The 20,514-nt window shown below is 39.5% G+C and overlaps 2 protein-coding genes across 2 annotated transcripts; both read left to right on the forward strand.

The window, feature by feature from the left end:
- Nucleotides 1-1,569: 1,569 nt before the first annotated feature.
- Nucleotides 1,570-3,184, forward strand: tmem251 (transmembrane protein 251). The gene is made up of 2 exons (XM_022206708.2): nucleotides 1,570-1,700; nucleotides 2,221-3,184. Exon 2 carries the CDS (start codon nucleotides 2,229-2,231, stop codon nucleotides 2,595-2,597), a length of 369 nt encoding a protein of 122 aa, XP_022062400.1. The 5' UTR covers nucleotides 1,570-1,700; nucleotides 2,221-2,228; the 3' UTR covers nucleotides 2,598-3,184.
- A 5,198-nt stretch (nucleotides 3,185-8,382) lies between these two features.
- On the forward strand, nucleotides 8,383-19,925 carry LOC110959743 (putative E3 ubiquitin-protein ligase UBR7). The gene is made up of 12 exons (XM_022206709.2): nucleotides 8,383-8,599; nucleotides 9,955-10,084; nucleotides 13,946-14,079; nucleotides 15,047-15,107; nucleotides 15,231-15,326; nucleotides 15,554-15,607; nucleotides 15,707-15,812; nucleotides 15,906-15,985; nucleotides 16,266-16,430; nucleotides 18,702-18,867; nucleotides 19,095-19,156; nucleotides 19,305-19,925. Exons 2-12 carry the CDS (start codon nucleotides 9,968-9,970, stop codon nucleotides 19,392-19,394), a joined length of 1,131 nt encoding a protein of 376 aa, XP_022062401.1. The 5' UTR covers nucleotides 8,383-8,599; nucleotides 9,955-9,967; the 3' UTR covers nucleotides 19,395-19,925.
- The last annotated feature ends 589 nt before the right edge of the window (nucleotides 19,926-20,514 follow it).

Consider the following 20,514-nt stretch of genomic DNA (forward strand, 5'->3'; position numbering starts at 1 on the left):
ACAATATAAAAATAGATGAAGTCACATCATAAATATTATCTTTGAGGTGTGAGGGAACAGTGCTAGCCGCTGCTCCACCCCCATATACCAGAGCACCTCAAAAAATTAGAAATTTCTGAAATAATTAAGTATTTTCTAAGAGTTTCTAAATAAAGTAAAATTTCATATATTTCAGAATAATTACACTTAAAGTGAAATGATTGAAGCATTTTATAAATTTTGATACAGCATATACCTCAAAAAATTTAAATAGCATATCTCATAATGTTTGAATTTTTGATTTCTATTTTCAGTAATTTACTATTCAAACAATATAAATGCCACAAGATAGCAGGAGATACACAGCTGTGGGAATCCCATGATTGACGTGAAAGTTCTCCAATCGATAATCATCGACACCCTCCACAAGAAAGTACGCTACAGAAGGTAATTTCTGAAAATGCTGGCTTTTGGCAGACTGCTGTATTGAAGCATATTTATGAAAGGCTACTGGAAGAGAAGAGTGCGATAGGAAAAGTTGCACAAGCAACAAGGATGAGCACAGCCTTCAGAGGATTGTCATGGAAAGTTGATTCAAGAGCTTGGGAGACCTTCACAACGTGTGAACTGAGGCTCGTGCCAGTGCATCAAGTGTCCCAAGCACAGATGTCTTCAGGAAAGGAGCTACCTCTGTTACATTCCTAATATCAAGCCACTCTTGAACTAGACATAACATCAGACTTCAGACAATAGCGTCTTACCTGGGCAAGGGAGAAAAAATCTGGACCATTGTTCAGTGGTACAAAATCAGTCTGTGATGATTTGGGATCCCGTGTCATCTGTGGGCACTGATCCGGATTTTAGAGCACTTAATGCTTCCATTTTGTGACTAGCTTTATGGAGATTCTAATTTTCTTTTCCATAATGTTGACCAGCTAACTTGAAGGACCTGAACTCAACATAAGTCTATATGGGGTATTGTTAAGAGGAAGATGAGAAAAATCTGAACCAAAAACACAGACGAACTGAAGTCTGCTATCAAAACAACCTGGGAGTCAAGAACATCTCAGTGCCGCAGGCTGAGATGCCACACTGCACTAATGCAGTAATTTGTAGTAAAAGACCTCAAATCAAATATTCATTGTAACTAAACATACTTTTCAGAAGTTAGATATTTCTGTATTGTAAATATTTTTTGATTGATTTTAGGAAATATTCTAATAATTTAAGATATTGGATTTCTTGATTTCCATGAGCTATAAGTCATAGTATCAAAACTAAAAGGAAAAAAATATTTTAATACAAGCCTACAATCTAATACATTTTCACTTTGTTAAATGGATGGAAGGGGAAAAAACTGCTATATTCTATTATTTTGAAATGCACTCTGTCTGGCTATTATTTTGACATGTATAACAAAATACTGGATTTCCACTGGAAAGATACTAAACTTTGCAAATCCCCAGGATTTGTTTTAAATTACAGAATGCTAGTTAATGATCTAGTTAAAGGATGTTGTTTCATGATGTCAAAATAAAACTGAAAAGCAGTTCCGCTGAAGGATGCTGTTTGGAACAGCAGGTGGCGCTGTGAATCAATCCTACAATTACGTCATTCCTTGGTGTCACATGACAAAACAGGAAAAGGAAGACGAGACCCATTGAGACCGAGAAACAACCCTGCTGCTAAAACTTAATCCGAAAAAATCAGCGCGAAGGAAGGTAAGAGGTGGTAAAAACACGACCTAATACTGCGAACAAACTAATAAGTTGCTGATGAGCAAGATGGAGGTCGGCAGAAAACATCGCAGCGCGTTTGTCATCTGACTTTCAGTGAAACTAGCTTACCAGAAACGGTAGTGTTGCATAGAGTTCATATAACACTGCTACAGTGAATTCAAGAGTGACTGAATGGTTTACGGTTAAAACGCAAGGTCACTGACACATTAAAACAACATTTTAAAAAAAACGAACGGAGTTTGGGAAGGAAAGAAAACATCGCTTGGCTCAATGTAATAAATGTAAAGTGTTATAAGAATACCGATATGAACAGACAGTTAAATCTCTACTATTACTGTTTAGAAATCAGTTTTACTGTAATTTACTGTATTTAAATGGATTTACAATGATTATTTATGTAAGAAAGAAATATACGATTTATTGGTTACTGGCTTGTTACTCTTGGATAATGAACGCATGCTGTATATGTCGTGATTTGATTAATGATGGGTTTCTTTTACAGTATGGAGGATGATGAACTTCCGCCAGAGGATGGGATGGGTGGGCATGGCTCTCTACCTGCTGCTCAGCATCTTGGCAACATACTACATCTTTGAGGTCCATAGTTTCAGCTTGGAGCCTGTGCAAAGAGGTGATAACAGCCCCTCGGCTCTGCCCCTTGCTGTCACGGCACGGCTGCCATTACTTCCGGTGTGGATGTGGGTGTCAGTCTTCCTGCTGCCATACCTGCAGCTCTTCCTCTTCCTCTTCTCGTGTACTAGGGCTGACCCCCGAGCTGTTGGCTACTGCATTGTTCCTGTCTGCATTGCCCTGCTGTGCAGCCGACGCCACACTGCCAAAGTGTCTGAACACAGAGCTGGGTCGCTGATCGACACGTGAAGAACAGTGAATCAGAGAGCCTCCTTGACAGTTGGAGGGGTAGGACCCCAGCACAACGAGGCTGTAAACAAATTACGTTTGTCTTGATGTTTGTGATGTCGTTTCCTGTGTGCCTTTTAATCATTAAATAAACACTCCTAAGGACTTAAACTTTGTCTATCGGGAGCTGTGCTCAACACTGACTGCTGGAACCATCAGCACTGACCTAAGTGGATCATCAGTTTTTCCAACTGTTCATTGATGCAGATCTTACAGCCTGTAGCGGTCAATCATATTGTGTGTGGGTTTTTTTTTTTAATTTATTGTGACAACAGAGCGGATCCTGTACTGTTATCGGTTGCCTTCTGCTCTGTTTTCATAGTGTGCGTTTCATTAGGTAGCTGCAAATTCAAGCGTCAGAACCAATATCATGTTTTCCTACTTTTAGAAATTTACAAAAGAGATTAAATTGCTTTCCTCACAGCTGCCAGCCTAACAGAGCAGGATTCTCTGATTGTGGCACTTTTCTGTATTTAATAACACGAGTAACATGACACACTGGTTATCACAACAACTTTAATACATTAATAAAATGGGGAGAATAACTATGAAGCGTAACAGCAGTCTCATTTCTCCTCAGGTGTCTTCAGATCTTACAGGTTTTAGTTCTTTTAGTCGGAGGTTGTGGTTCAGAGGTTGGGGAATCTTCTGGCTCGTCTTCTTCATCACTGTCCTCTTTGTGTTCCTCCCCTGCACCAAGTAAAACAAGCAAATCAGAATTCAGCTCTGGCCTCTTAAATGAGAGTTAACAGGACTCAAAAGGTAGACAAGTTAGACATTGCCAGGTTTTCAGTATGTAAGCTGGCTACATAAATCTAAAGCCCCAGTCAGAGACGATACGTGTCACTAATGGTGGTTATCGACTTCATTAACTCAGGCTTTCTACTTCACACTGTGCCCATTTACATAAAACAGGAGAGGAATGCTAGTAGAAAACTGTATTACAGTACAGTAAAGCTCTTGGACAGTAAACTTAATACATTTAAAAATGAAACTGAGTGGATTGAACCTTTTTTGATCCCGCAGCGGGGAAAATTATGGAATACATTGTCTGAAAACCCACTGACATGTTTGTAATGCCAACAAAAATGAAGCCCTGCATTTACAACACAAACTGTACGAGTTGCCTTTGCCACAGTAACCCAGATGTGTTCAGTTGGTGAGGCAGAAAATGCAAAAAAAATTATTTTCATGCTCATGTCCCGATTTGCTGCCAGTTCTGTTTAACATTGCTGGTATTAGACCGAATAGAACACACAATAAAAAATTGATTAAATTGATCTATTGATATTTATCACAGAGAACATTCAATCAATTTCATTAATTTCACTTTTACCAAAAACTAAAGCGATTTACATGTATTCTTAATTGTCCAACAGTGTCACTATCACAAACACCATTTTAAATATAGGAACTTATATGATTGCTATATGAAGTTTTCTAACAGTATTCCTCTCTTGTATCATTTGGAATAAAAGTGTTTTTTAGAGTTCAGTAAAAATGTTTATATTCCTTACAGGTCTCTTTTATAATGTTCTGAAGTAGATAACACACAATTAACCCATTTCATGCAGAAGAGTTGAGTGATGCAGCAAAAAAGCCGAGGTTACTAAAGAAAACTGATAACCAAAGTCACGATACCCATCATCTCTGATTGGGGTTTGGTAACCAAGCCAGCCAGTACAAAAAAAGCTTGGCTATGTCAAATTTAGTTTACCTCTCAGGTGGAAGGCTCTGCATCTGTTTAAGCTGATCTGGAGTTCATTTGATGTAAAGTTTTATCAAATCAGATTTTCTGTGTTAAGCAAAAACGGTGTCACCTGTCTGTATGGCTGCAGCACTTTGATGAGCTCGGAGAAAAGTAAGACTTAAGAGTGTGTTTCATCACTGCACACATTAAACAGCGTCATCAGTAGTCTTACAGTACACAGCTGCATCATCTGTCCATTATTTTGTTAGTCTACCACTGTACTTTATCTCTCAAATAAACATAACAGTGATCATGACAACTTACAGTATATACTCACTTGTCAAAATGTGTCAAGAATGCATTGATGTCATACTTAAAAAAATGTAACAAACACGTGCTGTGACATATTAAAAAATGTGACACACGAACAAGTACAATACAAATAAAGAGTGACATACGTTTGAGTGACATATGTAATATAGACACATTTGTCATCCCAGATCTCAAAATGGTTTGTATATTTCAACTGTGTGTCAAGTCTCATTTATGTCACAGGTGCAGAAAAGGCTTCTGCAATTGATGCATCAAGGGTCTGTGCGTCCCTCCATGGATATGCCTCCCCACACCATCACTGACTCACCACCAAACCGGTCACACTGAACAATGTTACAGGCAGCATAACTTTCTCCACGGCTTCTCCAGACCCTTTCATGCCTGTCACATGTGCTCAGGGGGAACCTGCTCTCATCTGTGAAAAGCACAGGGCACCAGTGGTGGACTTGCAAATTCCTGTGTTCTATGGCAAGTGCCAGTCAGCGAGCACAGTGGGCACTAGAGGACACTGGGCCCTCAGACCACTCTCATTAAATCTCTTTCTGATTGTTTGATTAGAGACATTCACACCAGTGGTCTGCTGGAGGTCATTTTGTAGAGCTATTGTAGTGCTCATCCTGTTCCTCCTTGCACAAAGGAGCAGATACCTGTCCTGGTGATCTGTTGAGGACCTTCGACAGCCCTGTCAAGCTCTCCCAGACTAACTGCCTGTCTCCTGGAATCTCCTTCATGTGCTTGAGAATGTGCTGGGAGACACAGCAAACCTTCTGGCAATGGCACGCATTGATGTGCCATCCTGGAGGAGTTGGACTGTCTGTGGAACCTCTGTAGGGTCCAGGTATCGCCTCATGCTACCAGTAGTGACACTGACCCTAGCCAAATGCAAAACTAGTGAAAAATAGTCTGAAAACATTAGGAAGGGAAAAAATGTCAGTGGCCTTCACCTGTAAACTCATTCCTGTTTTGGGGGTTGTCTCATTGTTAACCTCTAGTGCATCTGTTGTTAATTTTATGAACACCAAAGCAGCTGAAACTGACTAAAAAGCCCCTCAGTTACTGACTTGACCAGATCAGTATTCCACATGTTTCACTGATTTGATGCAATACTTAGATTAAAAAGTGTTCCTTTAATTTTTTTGAGCAGTATATATATATATATATATATATATATATATATATATATATATACACTAAAAATGTTGTCAGATATGTGTGTGTGTGTGTGTGTGTGTGTGTACACACACACACACACACACACACACATATATCTGACAACATTTTTAGTATACTGAGGTGTTTTTCTAACTTCCTGTACAAAGTGGAGGGTGCTGGAGACTGTCCGTCTTAACTGCTTAACCACCAGAGATAAGAACAGAGGAGATGAAAAAGACTAAACTGTGTTCATAACAACTTTTAGTATAGTTACAAAACATGGCACAGTGTTATGAGAATATATGGATGTCATCATTTTGATTTAGCATGCTGTGAAGTGTAAGAGGTGTGGCATGCAAAGTCTGTTGTATGAAATGAGTTGTCATCTGTCTGTGCACTCTTTACGCTCAAGTGTGGCTGCATTTGAATATCCATTCTGTTAAACATTTTGTAGTATACCAGAAAATAATTGTTACAGATATAGTTACAGTATAATATGTCCGATGTACGTACTTCTTTTTTTTGGCACACTATATAATATCATACATATATGAAGGAGGTACTTCATAATCCGGATGTGGGGGAACATCCGGGTGATTTAGGCATACTACATATTTTTTCTTGTCTTTTAGGATCATTCTGTAGAGTATAAATGTACGTCCCAAAGATGGGTGCTGGGACTGCTTTTGGGTCACGGGTAGAATAAGGCATGAGATGCTGAATGTCGGTCCGCCTGTCATAAATGAAAGCACTGGGGATGTAATTACACTAGACCGGATGTTTTTATTTTTATTTTTTGTATTTGGATGTTTTTATTTAGTGCCTGAAAACAGTCATGCAACAAACACACCCCTCACGAGCTCACCTTGTGCGCAGTCTCCGCGGGTGTTTTCTCGTTCCACCAGCTCGCTGAGAAGCTGCGACACGCTGGCGTTAAGTTGGTTTATTCCGCTGATCAGAGAAGTCAGATGATTGTCTACTTTAACAATGATTTCCTCCCTTTGTCCGTCTCTGTACTTCAGCCTTGCCAACACTTGTGCCGCCATCACTACAACCTCCTGCTTCCGTCATGAGCTAACCAAGTGTTGCTGATATGTCCTTCCGTATAGAAACTTCGAAGCAGTGACTATATGGTTCCAGACAGTTTACTGAGGAGGCCATGGTGGTGTCAGTGTTTCATCACAGGGACACATTAAGAAACGACAATAATGATATTTAAGCACTGAAATTTTGTATTTTATTTTATATTAAAATCAAACATTTTTTTAAACAAAATGCATCAGCTGAAAGTAATCAGGGCCAATGTTGAAATGTGTAACATAAGTAGGCCGAACATTACAAATCAATCACATGTAACAAAAGGGGTTTGGTTTAATGCCATTCAAAATCCTACCAATACAGCAGGATACGGCGGTTGTGCTGTCTTTCGAGTTTCCCTTCGGGGATTAGTAAAGTTGGGCTGCACAGTGGTGTGCTGGTTAGCACTAGATCCCCGGTTCAAATCCCGGGGGTGGGCCTGGGATCTTTCTGCATGGAGTTTGCATGTTCTCCCTGTGCATGCGTGGGTTTTCTCCGGGCACTCCAGCTTCCTCCCACAGTCCAAAAATATGCTGAGGTGAATTGATTACTCTAAATTGCCAGCAGGTGTGAATGTGAGTGTGATTGTGTGTCTGTATATGTAGCCCTGCGAAAAACTGGCGACCTGTCCAGGGTGTCCCCTGTCTTCGCCCGAGTCAGCTGGGATAGGCTCCAGCACCCCCTGTGACCCTAGTGAGGATAAAGCGGTGTATAGAGAATGGAGGAAATAATAAAGTTATTGTATTGTATTGTCTCACAAACTGGTCCTCAAATGCATCTATTTTGAAACATGTCTTCACTTAATTTCAAAAGATGAATTTTTACATCAAGGATTTCGATTTGACATGAATAATTGTGTATTTTGTGGGGGTATAGAAACTACAGATCATCTGTTCATTCTATGTATGTTCACATCAGCACTTTGGGTTGATATACATGACTGTCTTTATACCAGTAGTCTACTTGGACCTTTTCTGTAGAAAGATATTATATATCGTTTTGTATCAGAAAACAAGATTATGACTTCTTGATTAACAATATCCTCATCCTCGACTAAATTTTGCATACACAAATGCAAATACATAATTGTAAATCCTAGATTTTATATGTTTCATAAGGAGTTTCTAGCCTTCACTAAAGCCCTTAAAAATGAATACTAAACATGCAAAGAAACTGTTCAATTTGAGTGAGAACTACGATCTGTTAAAAAGCCCTAGCTATATGTTTTGTTTTATTTTGTTTAGTTTATTTCTTCTTTTTTCCGTTTGCTTTGATTCTATTTCATTTTCTGAACTACCTCTTCTATAGACATGTATCTTACTTTACTGCACTGTAAGCACCTGTTCTTTACAAAAAAAAACCTTTGTGAAGATTACACAATGTTTTGTTGAATAATTTTGTCAATAAAGAAGGAAAAAAATAATAATTTCAAAAGAACTATACTTTTGGACAGTTGGTGGCGATAGTGCTCCTAATGGTGGCATCTCCACAATTGATGAAGAAGAGGAAGCAGCAGCAGAAGAAGAAGAAGAAGAAGAAGAAAGGCGGAGAAGAAAACAAATCGTCTTTATAATCAGGGATTAGTCGTTAGCGGTTTGATAACAAATACCTGATCAGTTTTCCGGTTAGACGGAGCTGATTACGTATTAACGTTAGTGAAGAGGTTATCGATTTGTTTACAGTCGCATCCGGTCTGATCCCCGTCAGCTCGGTGAGTTCTGTCTTTATTCTCACAGCTAACAGCGTTAGCATTAGAACGGAGTGAAGTGGTGTTCATTGAGGAAAAAAAACTGAAGCTTAATGTCAGACCGAGGGTTAGTGGATTGTTATCTGACCGCTGATCAGTGTGATGATCACCGATTAGAACATTCAGCTTGTGTCTAAATAGTTAAGTAAAACTTTGTGTGAGGACAAAGAAATCGATCAGTGTCCTCACACGACTGCCTCCTCACCGATCAGTTCACCTATACTCAAACATTCAGCAGCACTATTGCCATCACTGCACGTCAAACTACCACACTGTGATCAATTCATAATCTCTGGGTTGCTGCAGACCGTTACTGATATTACCATTCTGTGAAAGTTGTCCTGTCCTTATAATACATAACAACATTTCCCTCTGAAAAGTCAGGCAATTTCAACCGCTGCTTTTATCCCGCTGCTTTTATCCTCAAAGCTTTTGCAGATCTCCGGTATTATTATGACTGTTTGGACAAGAAGGTTTCAACTTTAAATTTGTAAACACATTTAGGAGCTTTATGTTCCCTGAAGTAAATTCCAACCTGCTAAATGATAGATCACTTGAACAATACACTGAATAATATGTACAGTGCTGAAACAGACATTTGCCATCATAACTCATCACTGATACAAACGACAAGTCTGAGAGGTGTAGCATGAAGCTAGATTGACATAGCTGGGCTTTTTTTTGCGTAGGTGGGCTTGACAAAATATGAAACCCCAGTCAGAAATAACGACTATCACGATGGTGGTTATGAACTTTCTTTGTTAGCTCAGGCTTTCTGACTCAGACTCTGTGACCTGTTCACATAAAAAGAGCATTGAATGCATAATGTGTCTCTTTTTCTGCACATAATGAACAGCGTCCACAGGTTGTTTTGACTGACTCTAAGAATTTATGAAGGTAAATTAATATGCTGCTACTGCAAACGTAATTAATGTTATAGATTATCCTCTGTAATAGATCCCAACATAATAATCAATTTTCTAATCTCTGCTCTATTAGTTGCAACACTAGAAGTGTAAACAGACTTTGCAGCGAGTCAGTATAAAAACATATTAAGTTTTGAATACGGTAGGTTCCAATGGCAATAGAATGCATACAATCTGAATACTGTATCTAACTGGCATCATTCCGTGGTATTAGTAACATAGAGATTAACAAGAATATGTCATAAGTTTCAGATATAACATATTCCCTCGTAAGGAAGCGCGTTGTTTAAGCAAACATGCTTCTTAAAGGCGTCAGATTCTGTTAAACATTCTTTCTGGAACAGTCCGCTGATTTAAACCTGATGTATCTTGCTTATTTTAATTGTTTGTCAGGAGGACGATAAACATGTGTGAGGAGCACACGGTGTCTCTGGTTGATGTTCTGGAGGAAGATGAAGAGTTGGAGGAAGAGGCTTCAGCTGTGTTGGCTGGAAGTGACTCAGATCATTGCTCATATCCTCAGGTCAGTGTACTTTAACATACAGTAGACATTGTAGAATCAGTACACATTGTAGGTATTTATTTACTAGAACGCTTGTCGTTACAACAGTTTAATATATTGAGTGAAAAGTTAAATCTGTAATAATGCCTGTGAATGTCAGAAATATTTGTTTGTCTCGCTTTTGCTTTAATGACCGTACACACGTGGACAAAATTGTTGGTACCCCTCAGTTAAAGAAGGAAAAACCCACAATTCTCACTGAAATCACTTGAAACTCAAAAGTAACAATAAATAAAAATTTATTGAAAATTAAATAATCAAAATCAGTCATCAATTTTGAATTGTTGATTAACATAATTATTTAAAAAAACAAACTAATGAAATAGGGCTGGACAAAAATGATGGTACCCATAACTTAATATTTTGTTGCACAACCTTTTGAGGCAATCACTGCAATTAAACGATTTCTGTATTTGTCAATGAGCGTTCTGCAGCTGTCAACAGGTATTTTGGCCCACTCCTCATGAGCAAACAGCTCCAGTTGTCTCAGGTTTGATGGGTGTCTTCTCCAAATGGCATGTTTCAGCTCCTTCCACATATGTTCAATGGGATTCAGATCTGGGCTCATAGAAGGCCACTTTAGAATAGTCCAACGCTTTTCTCTCAGCCATTCTTGGGTGTTTTTGGCTGTGTGTTTTGGATGGTTGTCCTGTTGGAAGACCCATGACCTGCGACTGAGACCAAGCTTTCTGACACTAGGCAGCACATTTCTCTCCAGAATGCCTTGATAGTCTTCAGATTTCATCGTACCTTACACACTTTCAAGACACCCTGTGCCAGATGCAGCAAAGCAGCCCCAAAACATTACTGAGCCTCCTCCATGTTTCACCATAGGGACAGTGTTCTTTTCTTCGTATGCTTGGTTTTTGAGTCTATGAACATAGAGTTGATGTGCCTTATCAAAAAGCTCCAGTTTGGTCTCATCTGTCCAAAGGACATTCTCCCAGAAGCTTTGTGGCTTGTCAACATGCATTTTTGCAAATTCCAGTCTGGCTTTTTTATGAGTTTTTTTCAGCAGTGGTGTCCTCCTTGGTCGTCTCCCATGAAGTCCACTTTGGCTCAAACAACGACGAATGGTGCGATCTGACACTGATGTACCTTGGCCTTGGAGTTCACCTTTAATTTCTTTGGAGGTTGCTCTGGGCTCTTTGGATACAATTCCAACGATCCGTCTCTTCAATTTGTCATCAATTTTCCTCTTGCGGCCACGTCCAGGGAGGTTGGCTACTGTCCCGTGGGTCTTGAACTTCTGAATAATATGAGCCACTGTTGTCACAGGAACTTCAAGCTGTTTAGAGATGGTCTTATAGCCTTTACCTTTAAGATGTTTGTCTATAATTTTTTTTCGGATGTCCTGGGACAATTCTCTCCTTCGCTTTCTGTTGTCCATGTTCAGTGTGGTACACACCTTTTCACCAAACAGCAGGGTGACTACTTGTCTCCCTTTAAATAGGCAGACTGACTGATTATGAGTTTGGAAACACCTGTGATGTCAATTAAATGACACACCTGAGTTAATCATGTCACTCTGGTCAAATAGTTTTCAATCTTTTATAGAGGTACCATCATTTTTGTCCAGGCCTGTTTCATTAGTTTTTTTTTTAAAATAATTATGTTAATCAACAATTCAAAAGTAATGGCTGTTTTTGATGATTTAATTTTCAATAAATTTTTATTTATTGTTACTTTTGTGAGTTTCAAGTGATTTCAGTGAGAATTGTGGGTTTTTCCTTCTTTAACTGAGGGGTACCAACAATTTTGTCCACGTGTGTAGGAAAGACATGCATGTATGAAACTCACCTAGTTAATTCACTAGCTGCTTCATGAAATCGTCATACGAAGCATACGAAGAAAAGAACACTGTCCCTACGGTGAAACATGGAGGAGGCTCAGTAATGTTTTGGGGCTGCTTTGCTGCATCTGGCACAGGGTGTCTTGAAAGTGTGCAAGGTACGATGAAATCTGAAGACTATCAAGGCATTCTGGAGAGAAATGTGCTGCCTAGTGTCAGAAAGCTTGGTCTCAGTCGCAGGTCATGGGTCTTCCAACAGGACAACGATCCAAAACACACAGCCAAAAACACCCAAGAATGGCTGAGAGAAAAGCGTTGGACTATTCTAAAGTGGCCTTCTATGAGCCCAGATCTGAATCCCATTGAACATATGTGGAAGGAGCTGAAACATGCCATTTGGAGAAGACACCCATCAAACCTGAGACAACTGGAGCTGTTTGCTCATGAGGAGTGGGCCAAAATACCTGTTGACAGCTGCAGAACGCTCATTGACAAATACAGAAATCGTTTAATTGCAGTGATGGCCTCAAAAGGTTGTGCAACAAAATATTAAGTTATGGGTACCATCATTTTTGTCCAGCCCTATTTCATTAGTTTGTTTTTTTAAATAATTATGTTAATCAACAATTCAAAAGTAATGGCTGTTTTTGATGATTTAATTTTCAATAAATTTTTATTTATTGTTACTTTTGTGAGTTTCAAGTGATTTCAGTGAGAATTGTGGGTTTTTCCTTCTTTAACTGAGGGGTACCAACAATTTTGTCCACGTGTGTATTTCAAAATGTGCTGGTTTGTAACGGGCCACTTGTGTATGTTTCTGGAAAAATTAGTATTCCCTCCTGTGTTTAAGTTCTGTCGATGAAAACATGAGCAAACAAAGTTCTACCGGAGTCCAGCAGCGACTGCTTCAGTCAAAGCCCAATGAATCTCTTTGTGCATTCTCTCTGGATACCAAACAAACACACAGACACACACACACAGATACACGCACACACAAATTACTCTTTAATGTCAATGCAGCAGAGGTTAAATTGGGAAGAATCCAGTGAGGTCAGGGTCATAGACCAAACTGCAGATAGTAGAAATGGAGGCTGTTTCTTCCATAGTGTGAACTAAGGAAGTTTTCAGTGCAATGTCGTTCAAATAAAGACTCCACATTGTGTTTTGTGAATGTGGATTGCTGGTTGATTTCGTCCAAAAAGTCTCAGATGAGATGAGTTGATTGAATGCAATTGATTACATTTGTTTGCATATTTGTATTTGTGCTTCTGTTTATTTATATTTTAGACCCTCCAGAAAAACACGATTATACAATCGCATGAATTCCCGCATTAATCACCAAAATGCCGCTGATTATGCGGGGGTCAGCTATTTCCCAAAAGGCCGCATAATCCCTACAAAACAGTGCATAATTCCTGCAAGAATCTCACATTTTCACAATTTCCGCATAAAATGAGAAAACTATAACCAATATAAATGGAGTTGTGAGTGAGTTTTTATGTGACGCCCGGCCTGACGTCATCAGTTCACACAGACACTAGAAGCACGAGCTGATGCGGAGCGTGGCGCCAGTCTTGCCAACTTAGCGACTTTCTCGCTAAATCTAGCGACTTTCCAAAGCGTCCTAGCGACTTTTTTTGTCAAAAGCGACTAGCCACAAATCTAACGACTTTTTCTGCCGTTTTGGAGACTGACAGAAAAACTCAGATCATTCAGCAGTTACTGTCCTCAACAAGCAGCAGGTGCTGCTGTGAGCTTCTCCCCCTCCCAAAGCACAGGCTGTCAGTCCAGTAACCCCGCAGCAGTCCCAGTGTCTGATTAGAGGACACATCCCTCCGCGGCCAGACGGCAGGTGAATCGCGCATATTTTTGCATATTTCACAACTATTCGCATACTTTGCAACTTTCCGCAATTTCCCCGCATAAAATGGCATAAAAACCCCGCATATTTATTCACATAATCAAGGATTTTAGCCCACGTTTTTCTGGAGGGTCTAATATTTCCTTGCATATTGATGTTTATGTTTCAGGGCTATGTGAAGCGCCAGGCTCTGTATGCCTGTAACACCTGCACACCAAAAGGAGCAGAGGCAGCAGGAGTGTGTTTGGCCTGTTCATACAAATGTCATGAAGGTCATGATTTATTTGAACTCTACACCAAGAGGTGAACTATCATTACACTCACTATCAATTAATTGATCACTCTAATGCTTCTCTACTGATTTTTAATTTTTTTTGGCAACGTTTGCAGATGACCTGATCCTCTGATTAAAATTAGTTTTGGAGAATCCCACTTATGTATATTTATATTTTTTTATCTTATTAACATGTCCATATGTTGTTTTTATATGATAGAAGACGTATGAATGCATAAAAAGCAGTCATCATCATGGCTGAGCATTTTCAAGTTTTCAGAACATGGATTCAGGCCTCCAGAATAACAGAACAAACCCAGCAAACCAATCCTGTCAACTTGCAGTGTGGGACTCTCCGTGTCATAATTCTTCAGAATCAGCTTCCAGCTGAAACACATATGGCTAAATTACTTCCCATTGTGTAACAGTGTTGTTTTGCAGTGTTTGAGCATAGTCATAGGTGAGGCGATGTGCTCCAGTTGAAGTGACTGGGGAAGGGTTGATGGAGGCTGCACATACCGAAAGAAAAAATGGGGTAGTTAATCTAAGGCATGAAGGGATTGTTTTCTCAGATAAAAAAAAACTTCTGAATATGTCAATCTGATATACAGAGATAAGTTTCTGGGTGAAATTAATGACCATAGAAGGACAATAATGTTTAGAATTGTAAAGGTACAGCTTAACTTCTGCGTTTCATACGCTGACAGATTAATTGATCAGTTTGTCGATGCAGCCTTGGAGGTGATCAATCACATCTAGTTTTGAAACAATTGAGTGGTTTATAAAAGGGAAGTCTCATGAAAAATTCAGTCAGAATCCTTATATTCTAATGTAATAATGGGTGTCAGTGTGTCAGCAGGTTTGCATGACAAATATTTATCCCACCAAATAGGATGGGAATTTATCTAATTTGTGCTTTCTTTGTGTTTTTATTCCCCGTTATCTTGTTCTGTTTTCTGCTTCTTTGATTTAGATTTTTTCCTGTGTTTTCTTCAGGAACTTTCGCTGTGACTGTGGAAACAGGAAGTTCACAGAGCTGCAGTGTAAACTTCACCCTGTGAGTTCTGGTGTTGAATAAGATTAAATGAACCACTACTGATTCACTCTTAAACCCCTGTTAACTGGTTCATACAAAGACTTACTAAGATACTTTGTGTGTGCCCATGTGTGTTTGCTCAAGGATAAGGATGAGGTCAACAATCTGAATAAATACAGTCATAACTTCTTTGGAGTTTACTGCACCTGCGGCCGGCCTTATCCAGACCCAGATGACCAGGTGGGACACACACCTGAACTTCACCTGTTATGAAGTGCTTGCTCTAAAGGAATTAAAATAAAATATGGGATTTGTTGAATTTCTCCAACACGCTCTTGATGCCTTGAGAAGTGCCTTGAGATGATATATTGTGAATTGGAATTCTCTTAAAAAATGAATTGAATTGCTGTGGTCTCAGGTCTAACTGAAGCAGTGTCCGTCTGTTACTGGCTTGTTTGTGTCTTCAGGTAGAAGATGAGATGATTCAGTGTGTGGTGTGTGAGGACTGGCTGCATGGCAGGGTAAGTCCAACAACACACAGATAAATGCTGGGTGACACCAAACGTTTCTGGCACCAAAGTGTTGTACCCGTACCTTTACACGCGTTTCTTTAAACACAGCACCTAGGCTGTGTGGTTCCAGACTGTGTGGAGTTGCAGGAGATGATCTGTGAGTCCTGTATGAACAAAAACCCATTTCTCTGGACCTATGCTGCACACCTTGCAGGTAAATCGTCCCAGTGCTGTGTTTTATACTGCTCTTCTGATACATTAGATCTGCATTGTCTTGTGTCGTAAACTGTGTGTGTTTCATCATTAGTGCAACATGCAGCAGTAGAGGTTAAGGTCGAAAATGAACTGGAAGACTCAAAAAGAAACATTCCTAACAGTGAAAAAGAGGTGAGAAAGCAGACTCAGCTGATTAGTTTGATTTGAATGCTGTCTTGCTGTCTTGCTGACTTGACATGTGGTTACCATAGTAACAGCAAATTTGAAACTAGAGCAGCTATGAGGCAGTAAAAATCTTAATCTATGATAGCAGATCCTTTCACCAGCATTGAAAATTACTGCATACAAAGAAAACACAAAAACATGGATCAATACATAATGTTTCATTTGTACCTACAGTAACAGATTTGCACCAATCAGTGTAACTGAATCATGATCAAAAATCTGTCAGGATGATGATGTGAAAGAGCCCAGCTCCAAGCGTAGCCGTGTGGAGGAGGAGCCAGACTGTACACTGAGGCAACTACAAGCGACTGGTGAGAAAAGAATGCAGTCAGGAGCTGTGTTCTGGCCACCAGCATGGCGCTCCAAACTTTGCTCCTGCAACGCCTGTCAGGTAACATTCGACTGATTTCCTATTGACTGAGGGCATTGATGATGTGACTGTGGTTAAGTGTGTAGTTTCTGTGACACGCTCAAATGTTTAGTAATTCTTTTAAAAACAAGTCTACCGGAATGACTAACAAGTCTTTATGAACAATGGCTCACGTCATTTCAGTGCCTATAAAATGTATTTACCCTCTTGGAAATTTTTCCATTCCTTTGCTATTTAACATACGTATGGTCATGCTCAATTCAATTAAGGCTCTGTCATGTCAAAATGAAACAGAGTTCTACAAAGTAATATCAATAAACTAAAACTATAAAGTAAAAGTGAGTGCAGAAGTATCATTCTCTTCAACAGAGTCACTTTGATAGGTCTCAGTCAGCGTTGCAGATGTGGACACTGCAATTTTTGCTTTTTCTTATTTGCAAAACTGCTCAAGCTCTGCCGGGCAACATGAAAAGTTGTGAGTGAAACTCCTTTTTGCAGTCCAGTCAAACAAATTCAGCTGGATTGAGGTCCAACTTATGATTCCACTACTCCGGAATATCCACCTTGTCTTTAATCCATTTCTGTTTTGCTTTTGGCTGTATGCTACAGGTCATTATCTTGATCTAAAACAAATCTCCCAAGCTGCAGTTCTTTTGCAGACTGCACCATGTTGTCATCCAAGACTTTTCCATGCTTTGCTGCATTCATTTGAAAGTCTACATTGATGTTGCCACTATCATGCTTCACGCTTCAGAGTCTCCCACACCAGAAGGAGTGTGGGAGATTCAACTCGAAGAAGGTTCTGTGATCTGATGAGACCAAAATTTTAATTTTTGGCCATGAGAGTAGACTCTGTGTTTGGCAGACACTAGTCAAGATTTAACATGACAGTTGCCACTCTCCCATGAAGCTTTGCCTGTCGAAGAGCAGCAAGAGTTGCTGTATGCACAGTCTGAGGCTTGGAACTCATTCAGAGTGTCATAGGTGTCTTGGTGGCCTCCTTCACTAAACTGCTTCTTGCACAGGTGTTCAGATTTGAAGGACAGTTTGCTGTAGTGAGATTTCCAATATTTCCTAATGATGGATTTAACTGTATTCAAAGCATTTTCAGTCACTTGAAAATTTCCTGGTCTTATCCCCAGACTTATGGTTTTCAGTGACCTTCTCATGGAGTTCCTTGCAGTGTTCTTTTGTCTTCACTATGTAGTTATAGCCAGGATTACTGATTCACCGCTGTTTGGACCTTTCAGATACAGGAGTCTTCATACTTCAGTCTCACTAACAGGTGAAACAGAGACTGAGTGACTTTTAGCATCAGTTGGCTGCAGCTATTTTGAATCAAGTGAGGTAAAGGAGGTACACACTTGGCATGTAGATGACTGCTGAAGTTCAAAACGAGCATCAGAATTTGCAAAAAGGGTGATTTAGGTGGCTTTGAATGGTTGTTTGTGTAAGACAGACCATTCTATTTCAGAAACTTTTTTTTTAACTGGGATTTTCATGCACGACCATCTCCAGGGTTTACAGAGAATGGTCTGATCAAGAGGAAATATCCAGTGAGTAGCAATGATATGGGTGAAAATGCCTTCTTGTTGCCAGAGGTAAGAGTAGTGCGGCCAGACTGGTTTGAGGTGATGAAAAGGCAAAAGTAACTCAGATAACCACTTGTTACAACCAAGCTTGCAAAAGACCATCTCTGAATGCAAAATGTGTTAAAACTTGAAGCACATGTGTTGGGACAGCAGGAGACCACACCAGGTGCCACTCTGGTCAGCTAAGAATAGGAAACTGAGGCTTGAGTTTGCTCAACAAAATTGGACAAAAGAAGATTCAAAGTAGAAGTTGGCATATCAACATAAAATCATGGATCCACCCAGCTTTGTATCAATGGTTCAGGCTGGTGATATTTTCTTTATAACCACTATCATCTGATGAGTACTTCCAGTAGGATAACGTGCCTTCCAGCCCATACTGTATGTGTATGTCAAGACTGATGGAAAACCATTTGAGGTGACTGCCTCATGAAGCTCATTGACACAATGCTGAGTGTGCTAAGCATTAATTAAAGCAACAGGTGGCTATTTTGAAGAATCTAAAGTATAAAACATGTTTGGATTTATGTCACACTTTTGTGTTAACGACATAATTCCATATGTGTTCATTCATAGTTTTGATGTCTTCCGTGAGAATCTACAATGTCATGAAATTAAAGAAAAACCACGGAATGAGAAGGTATGTCCAGACTTTTGACAGGTGGGTAGGCATAAATATATCTTTGGCCTGTCTCCTCAGGAACGTCTGTCTGAGGCCAATCTGTCCTTCCTATTGGACGAGTCAGACACTGTCCTCACCTACGAAAACCAAGGAAAGAACAATGAACAGAGACAGCAAGGACATGACCCTCTGATGTCAGCATTGGACAACCTGAACCGAGTACAGCAGCTTGAGATCATCCATGGTATGCAGCTACATGTACTACACATAAAAGTACAATGTGAACCAATTTAATTGCCTATGGTACATAAAATTACTCGTATCACATATGAAACTAGAGCTTCCACTGAAAACACTTCACATCTCACAAAAAGTGCCAAATGTTACATGAAAAGAAATGTCCCCCAGATAGAGCTACAGCTTCCATGCTGACATGTGGCTCTGTTGACAGTGTATGTGCGTTTCTTTCAGGATACAACGACATGAAAGCAGAACTGAAGGACTTCCTGCAGAGATTTGCAGCAGATGGAAAGGTGAATTTTTATTTTTGTGGAAGCGGCTCCTGTCTGTCTGCGATAGCACTGCAGGAATCCGTCAGTAGAAAGTTAGACGTGTTATAGAATGTGTGTTCTCTGATATGCCGTGACTCTCTGTGTGATTTCGCTGTCTGCTCTCTGATAGGTTGTGACTCCTAATGACATCCGTGAGTTCTTCGAGCAACAAAGTCGCAGAAGACGCAGAGAGGACCCCAGACATTTTTACTCCACCTGATCACTCTGACATTTGACTTCCAGAAACCTAACACTCATCTCTGACTGTTTTATTTTCTTTACTTGATTGAGTTTTGACCTCCAACTAAACATGAAATTACATTTAACCTTTGCTTGGCCTGTCCACCATATCCACCATAGTTTTTTATTCCTGTGATGTTTTTCTTGTTTCCTCTTGGAATTCTTGATATTTTGTCTAGCATTTTAAAGTTTGGAGCTTTGACACGTTGAACGCCCTGTTTTTATTTCTTCTGTGTTTCTGAGGTTACCACTGTTAATGTTTTTTAGTGTTAGAATGTTAGCATGGCATCTAAGGTCAGTTCAGAATCAGTCAGCAGCACCGATTGATTAGTTGATTGACTGATGGTGAAAGGAAGAAAGTACAAATGAAAACTTGTGATGGTTTCAACTAATAAAGAGGAGTCTTTTCTTGATACAGGTTAGACACTGATTATGCAGTAGATGACTTTGTTGTGAAAAGTGTAAAGACCTTCATTTCAACAATAAAATGCAGTCAGGCTGGATCAACTAAGCTGGTTTCTGTCATCCAACTGGTGTCAGAAAACTAAAATTCAATTGTGAATGTTGAAACATACCTGTATTCAGTAACAACTGGCTTAAATGACATGTTAACGTACCATTTCATTTGTTACTGACTGGCTTCCCAGTAAAACATTTTCTTGTTTGGAATTGGTAAGAGAAGTAATTACATTAGCCTTCATAACCAAGATGGAGTGGTGCAGATGAAATCATTATGTTATTAGCACCACAGCTCCTGACAGAATGAACAAACACGTTTTTTTTTTAAAATACTTTATTTTCAAATATACAGAACAAACCCGAACAGATACCCCTTTCTTCCCACCCCTCTCCCACGAAGCAGGTTAGAAAAAGAAAAAACAGACAAACAAAAAGATAGAAGGGAAAAACAACAATAATAACAAAAAAAAAAAAACCATCAGTACTCAGACACATCTATAACTGTAATCACATTTTAAAATAATATGAAAATAAACAGATAAAGACAATCAAAATAACTGAGGTGTCATGAGGGTCCTCCAGATTGTGTAATGTGATCAAGAAACGGTTGCCATATTTGATGGAATCTATCTGGTTTCCCA

Source organism: Acanthochromis polyacanthus, chromosome 16 (assembly GCF_021347895.1).
Source record: "Acanthochromis polyacanthus isolate Apoly-LR-REF ecotype Palm Island chromosome 16, KAUST_Apoly_ChrSc, whole genome shotgun sequence".
Lineage (NCBI taxonomy): Eukaryota > Metazoa > Chordata > Actinopteri > Pomacentridae > Acanthochromis > Acanthochromis polyacanthus.

What these genes read in the sequence shown, in the direction of transcription:
- tmem251 (XM_022206708.2), top strand. Translation starts at nt 2,229, where the DNA reads ATGATGAACTTCCGCCAGAGGATGGGATGGGTGGGCATGGCTCTCTAC.
- LOC110959743 (XM_022206709.2), top strand. Translation starts at nt 9,968, where the DNA reads ATGTGTGAGGAGCACACGGTGTCTCTGGTTGATGTTCTGGAGGAAGAT. An exon ending in TGCAGTGTAAACTTCACCCT is followed by an intron (nt 15,108 to 15,230) that starts GTGAGTTCTGGT and finishes TGTTTGCTCAAG; the next exon opens with GATAAGGATGAGGTCAACAA. An exon ending in CTATGCTGCACACCTTGCAG is followed by an intron (nt 15,813 to 15,905) that starts GTAAATCGTCCC and finishes TTTCATCATTAG; the next exon opens with TGCAACATGCAGCAGTAGAG.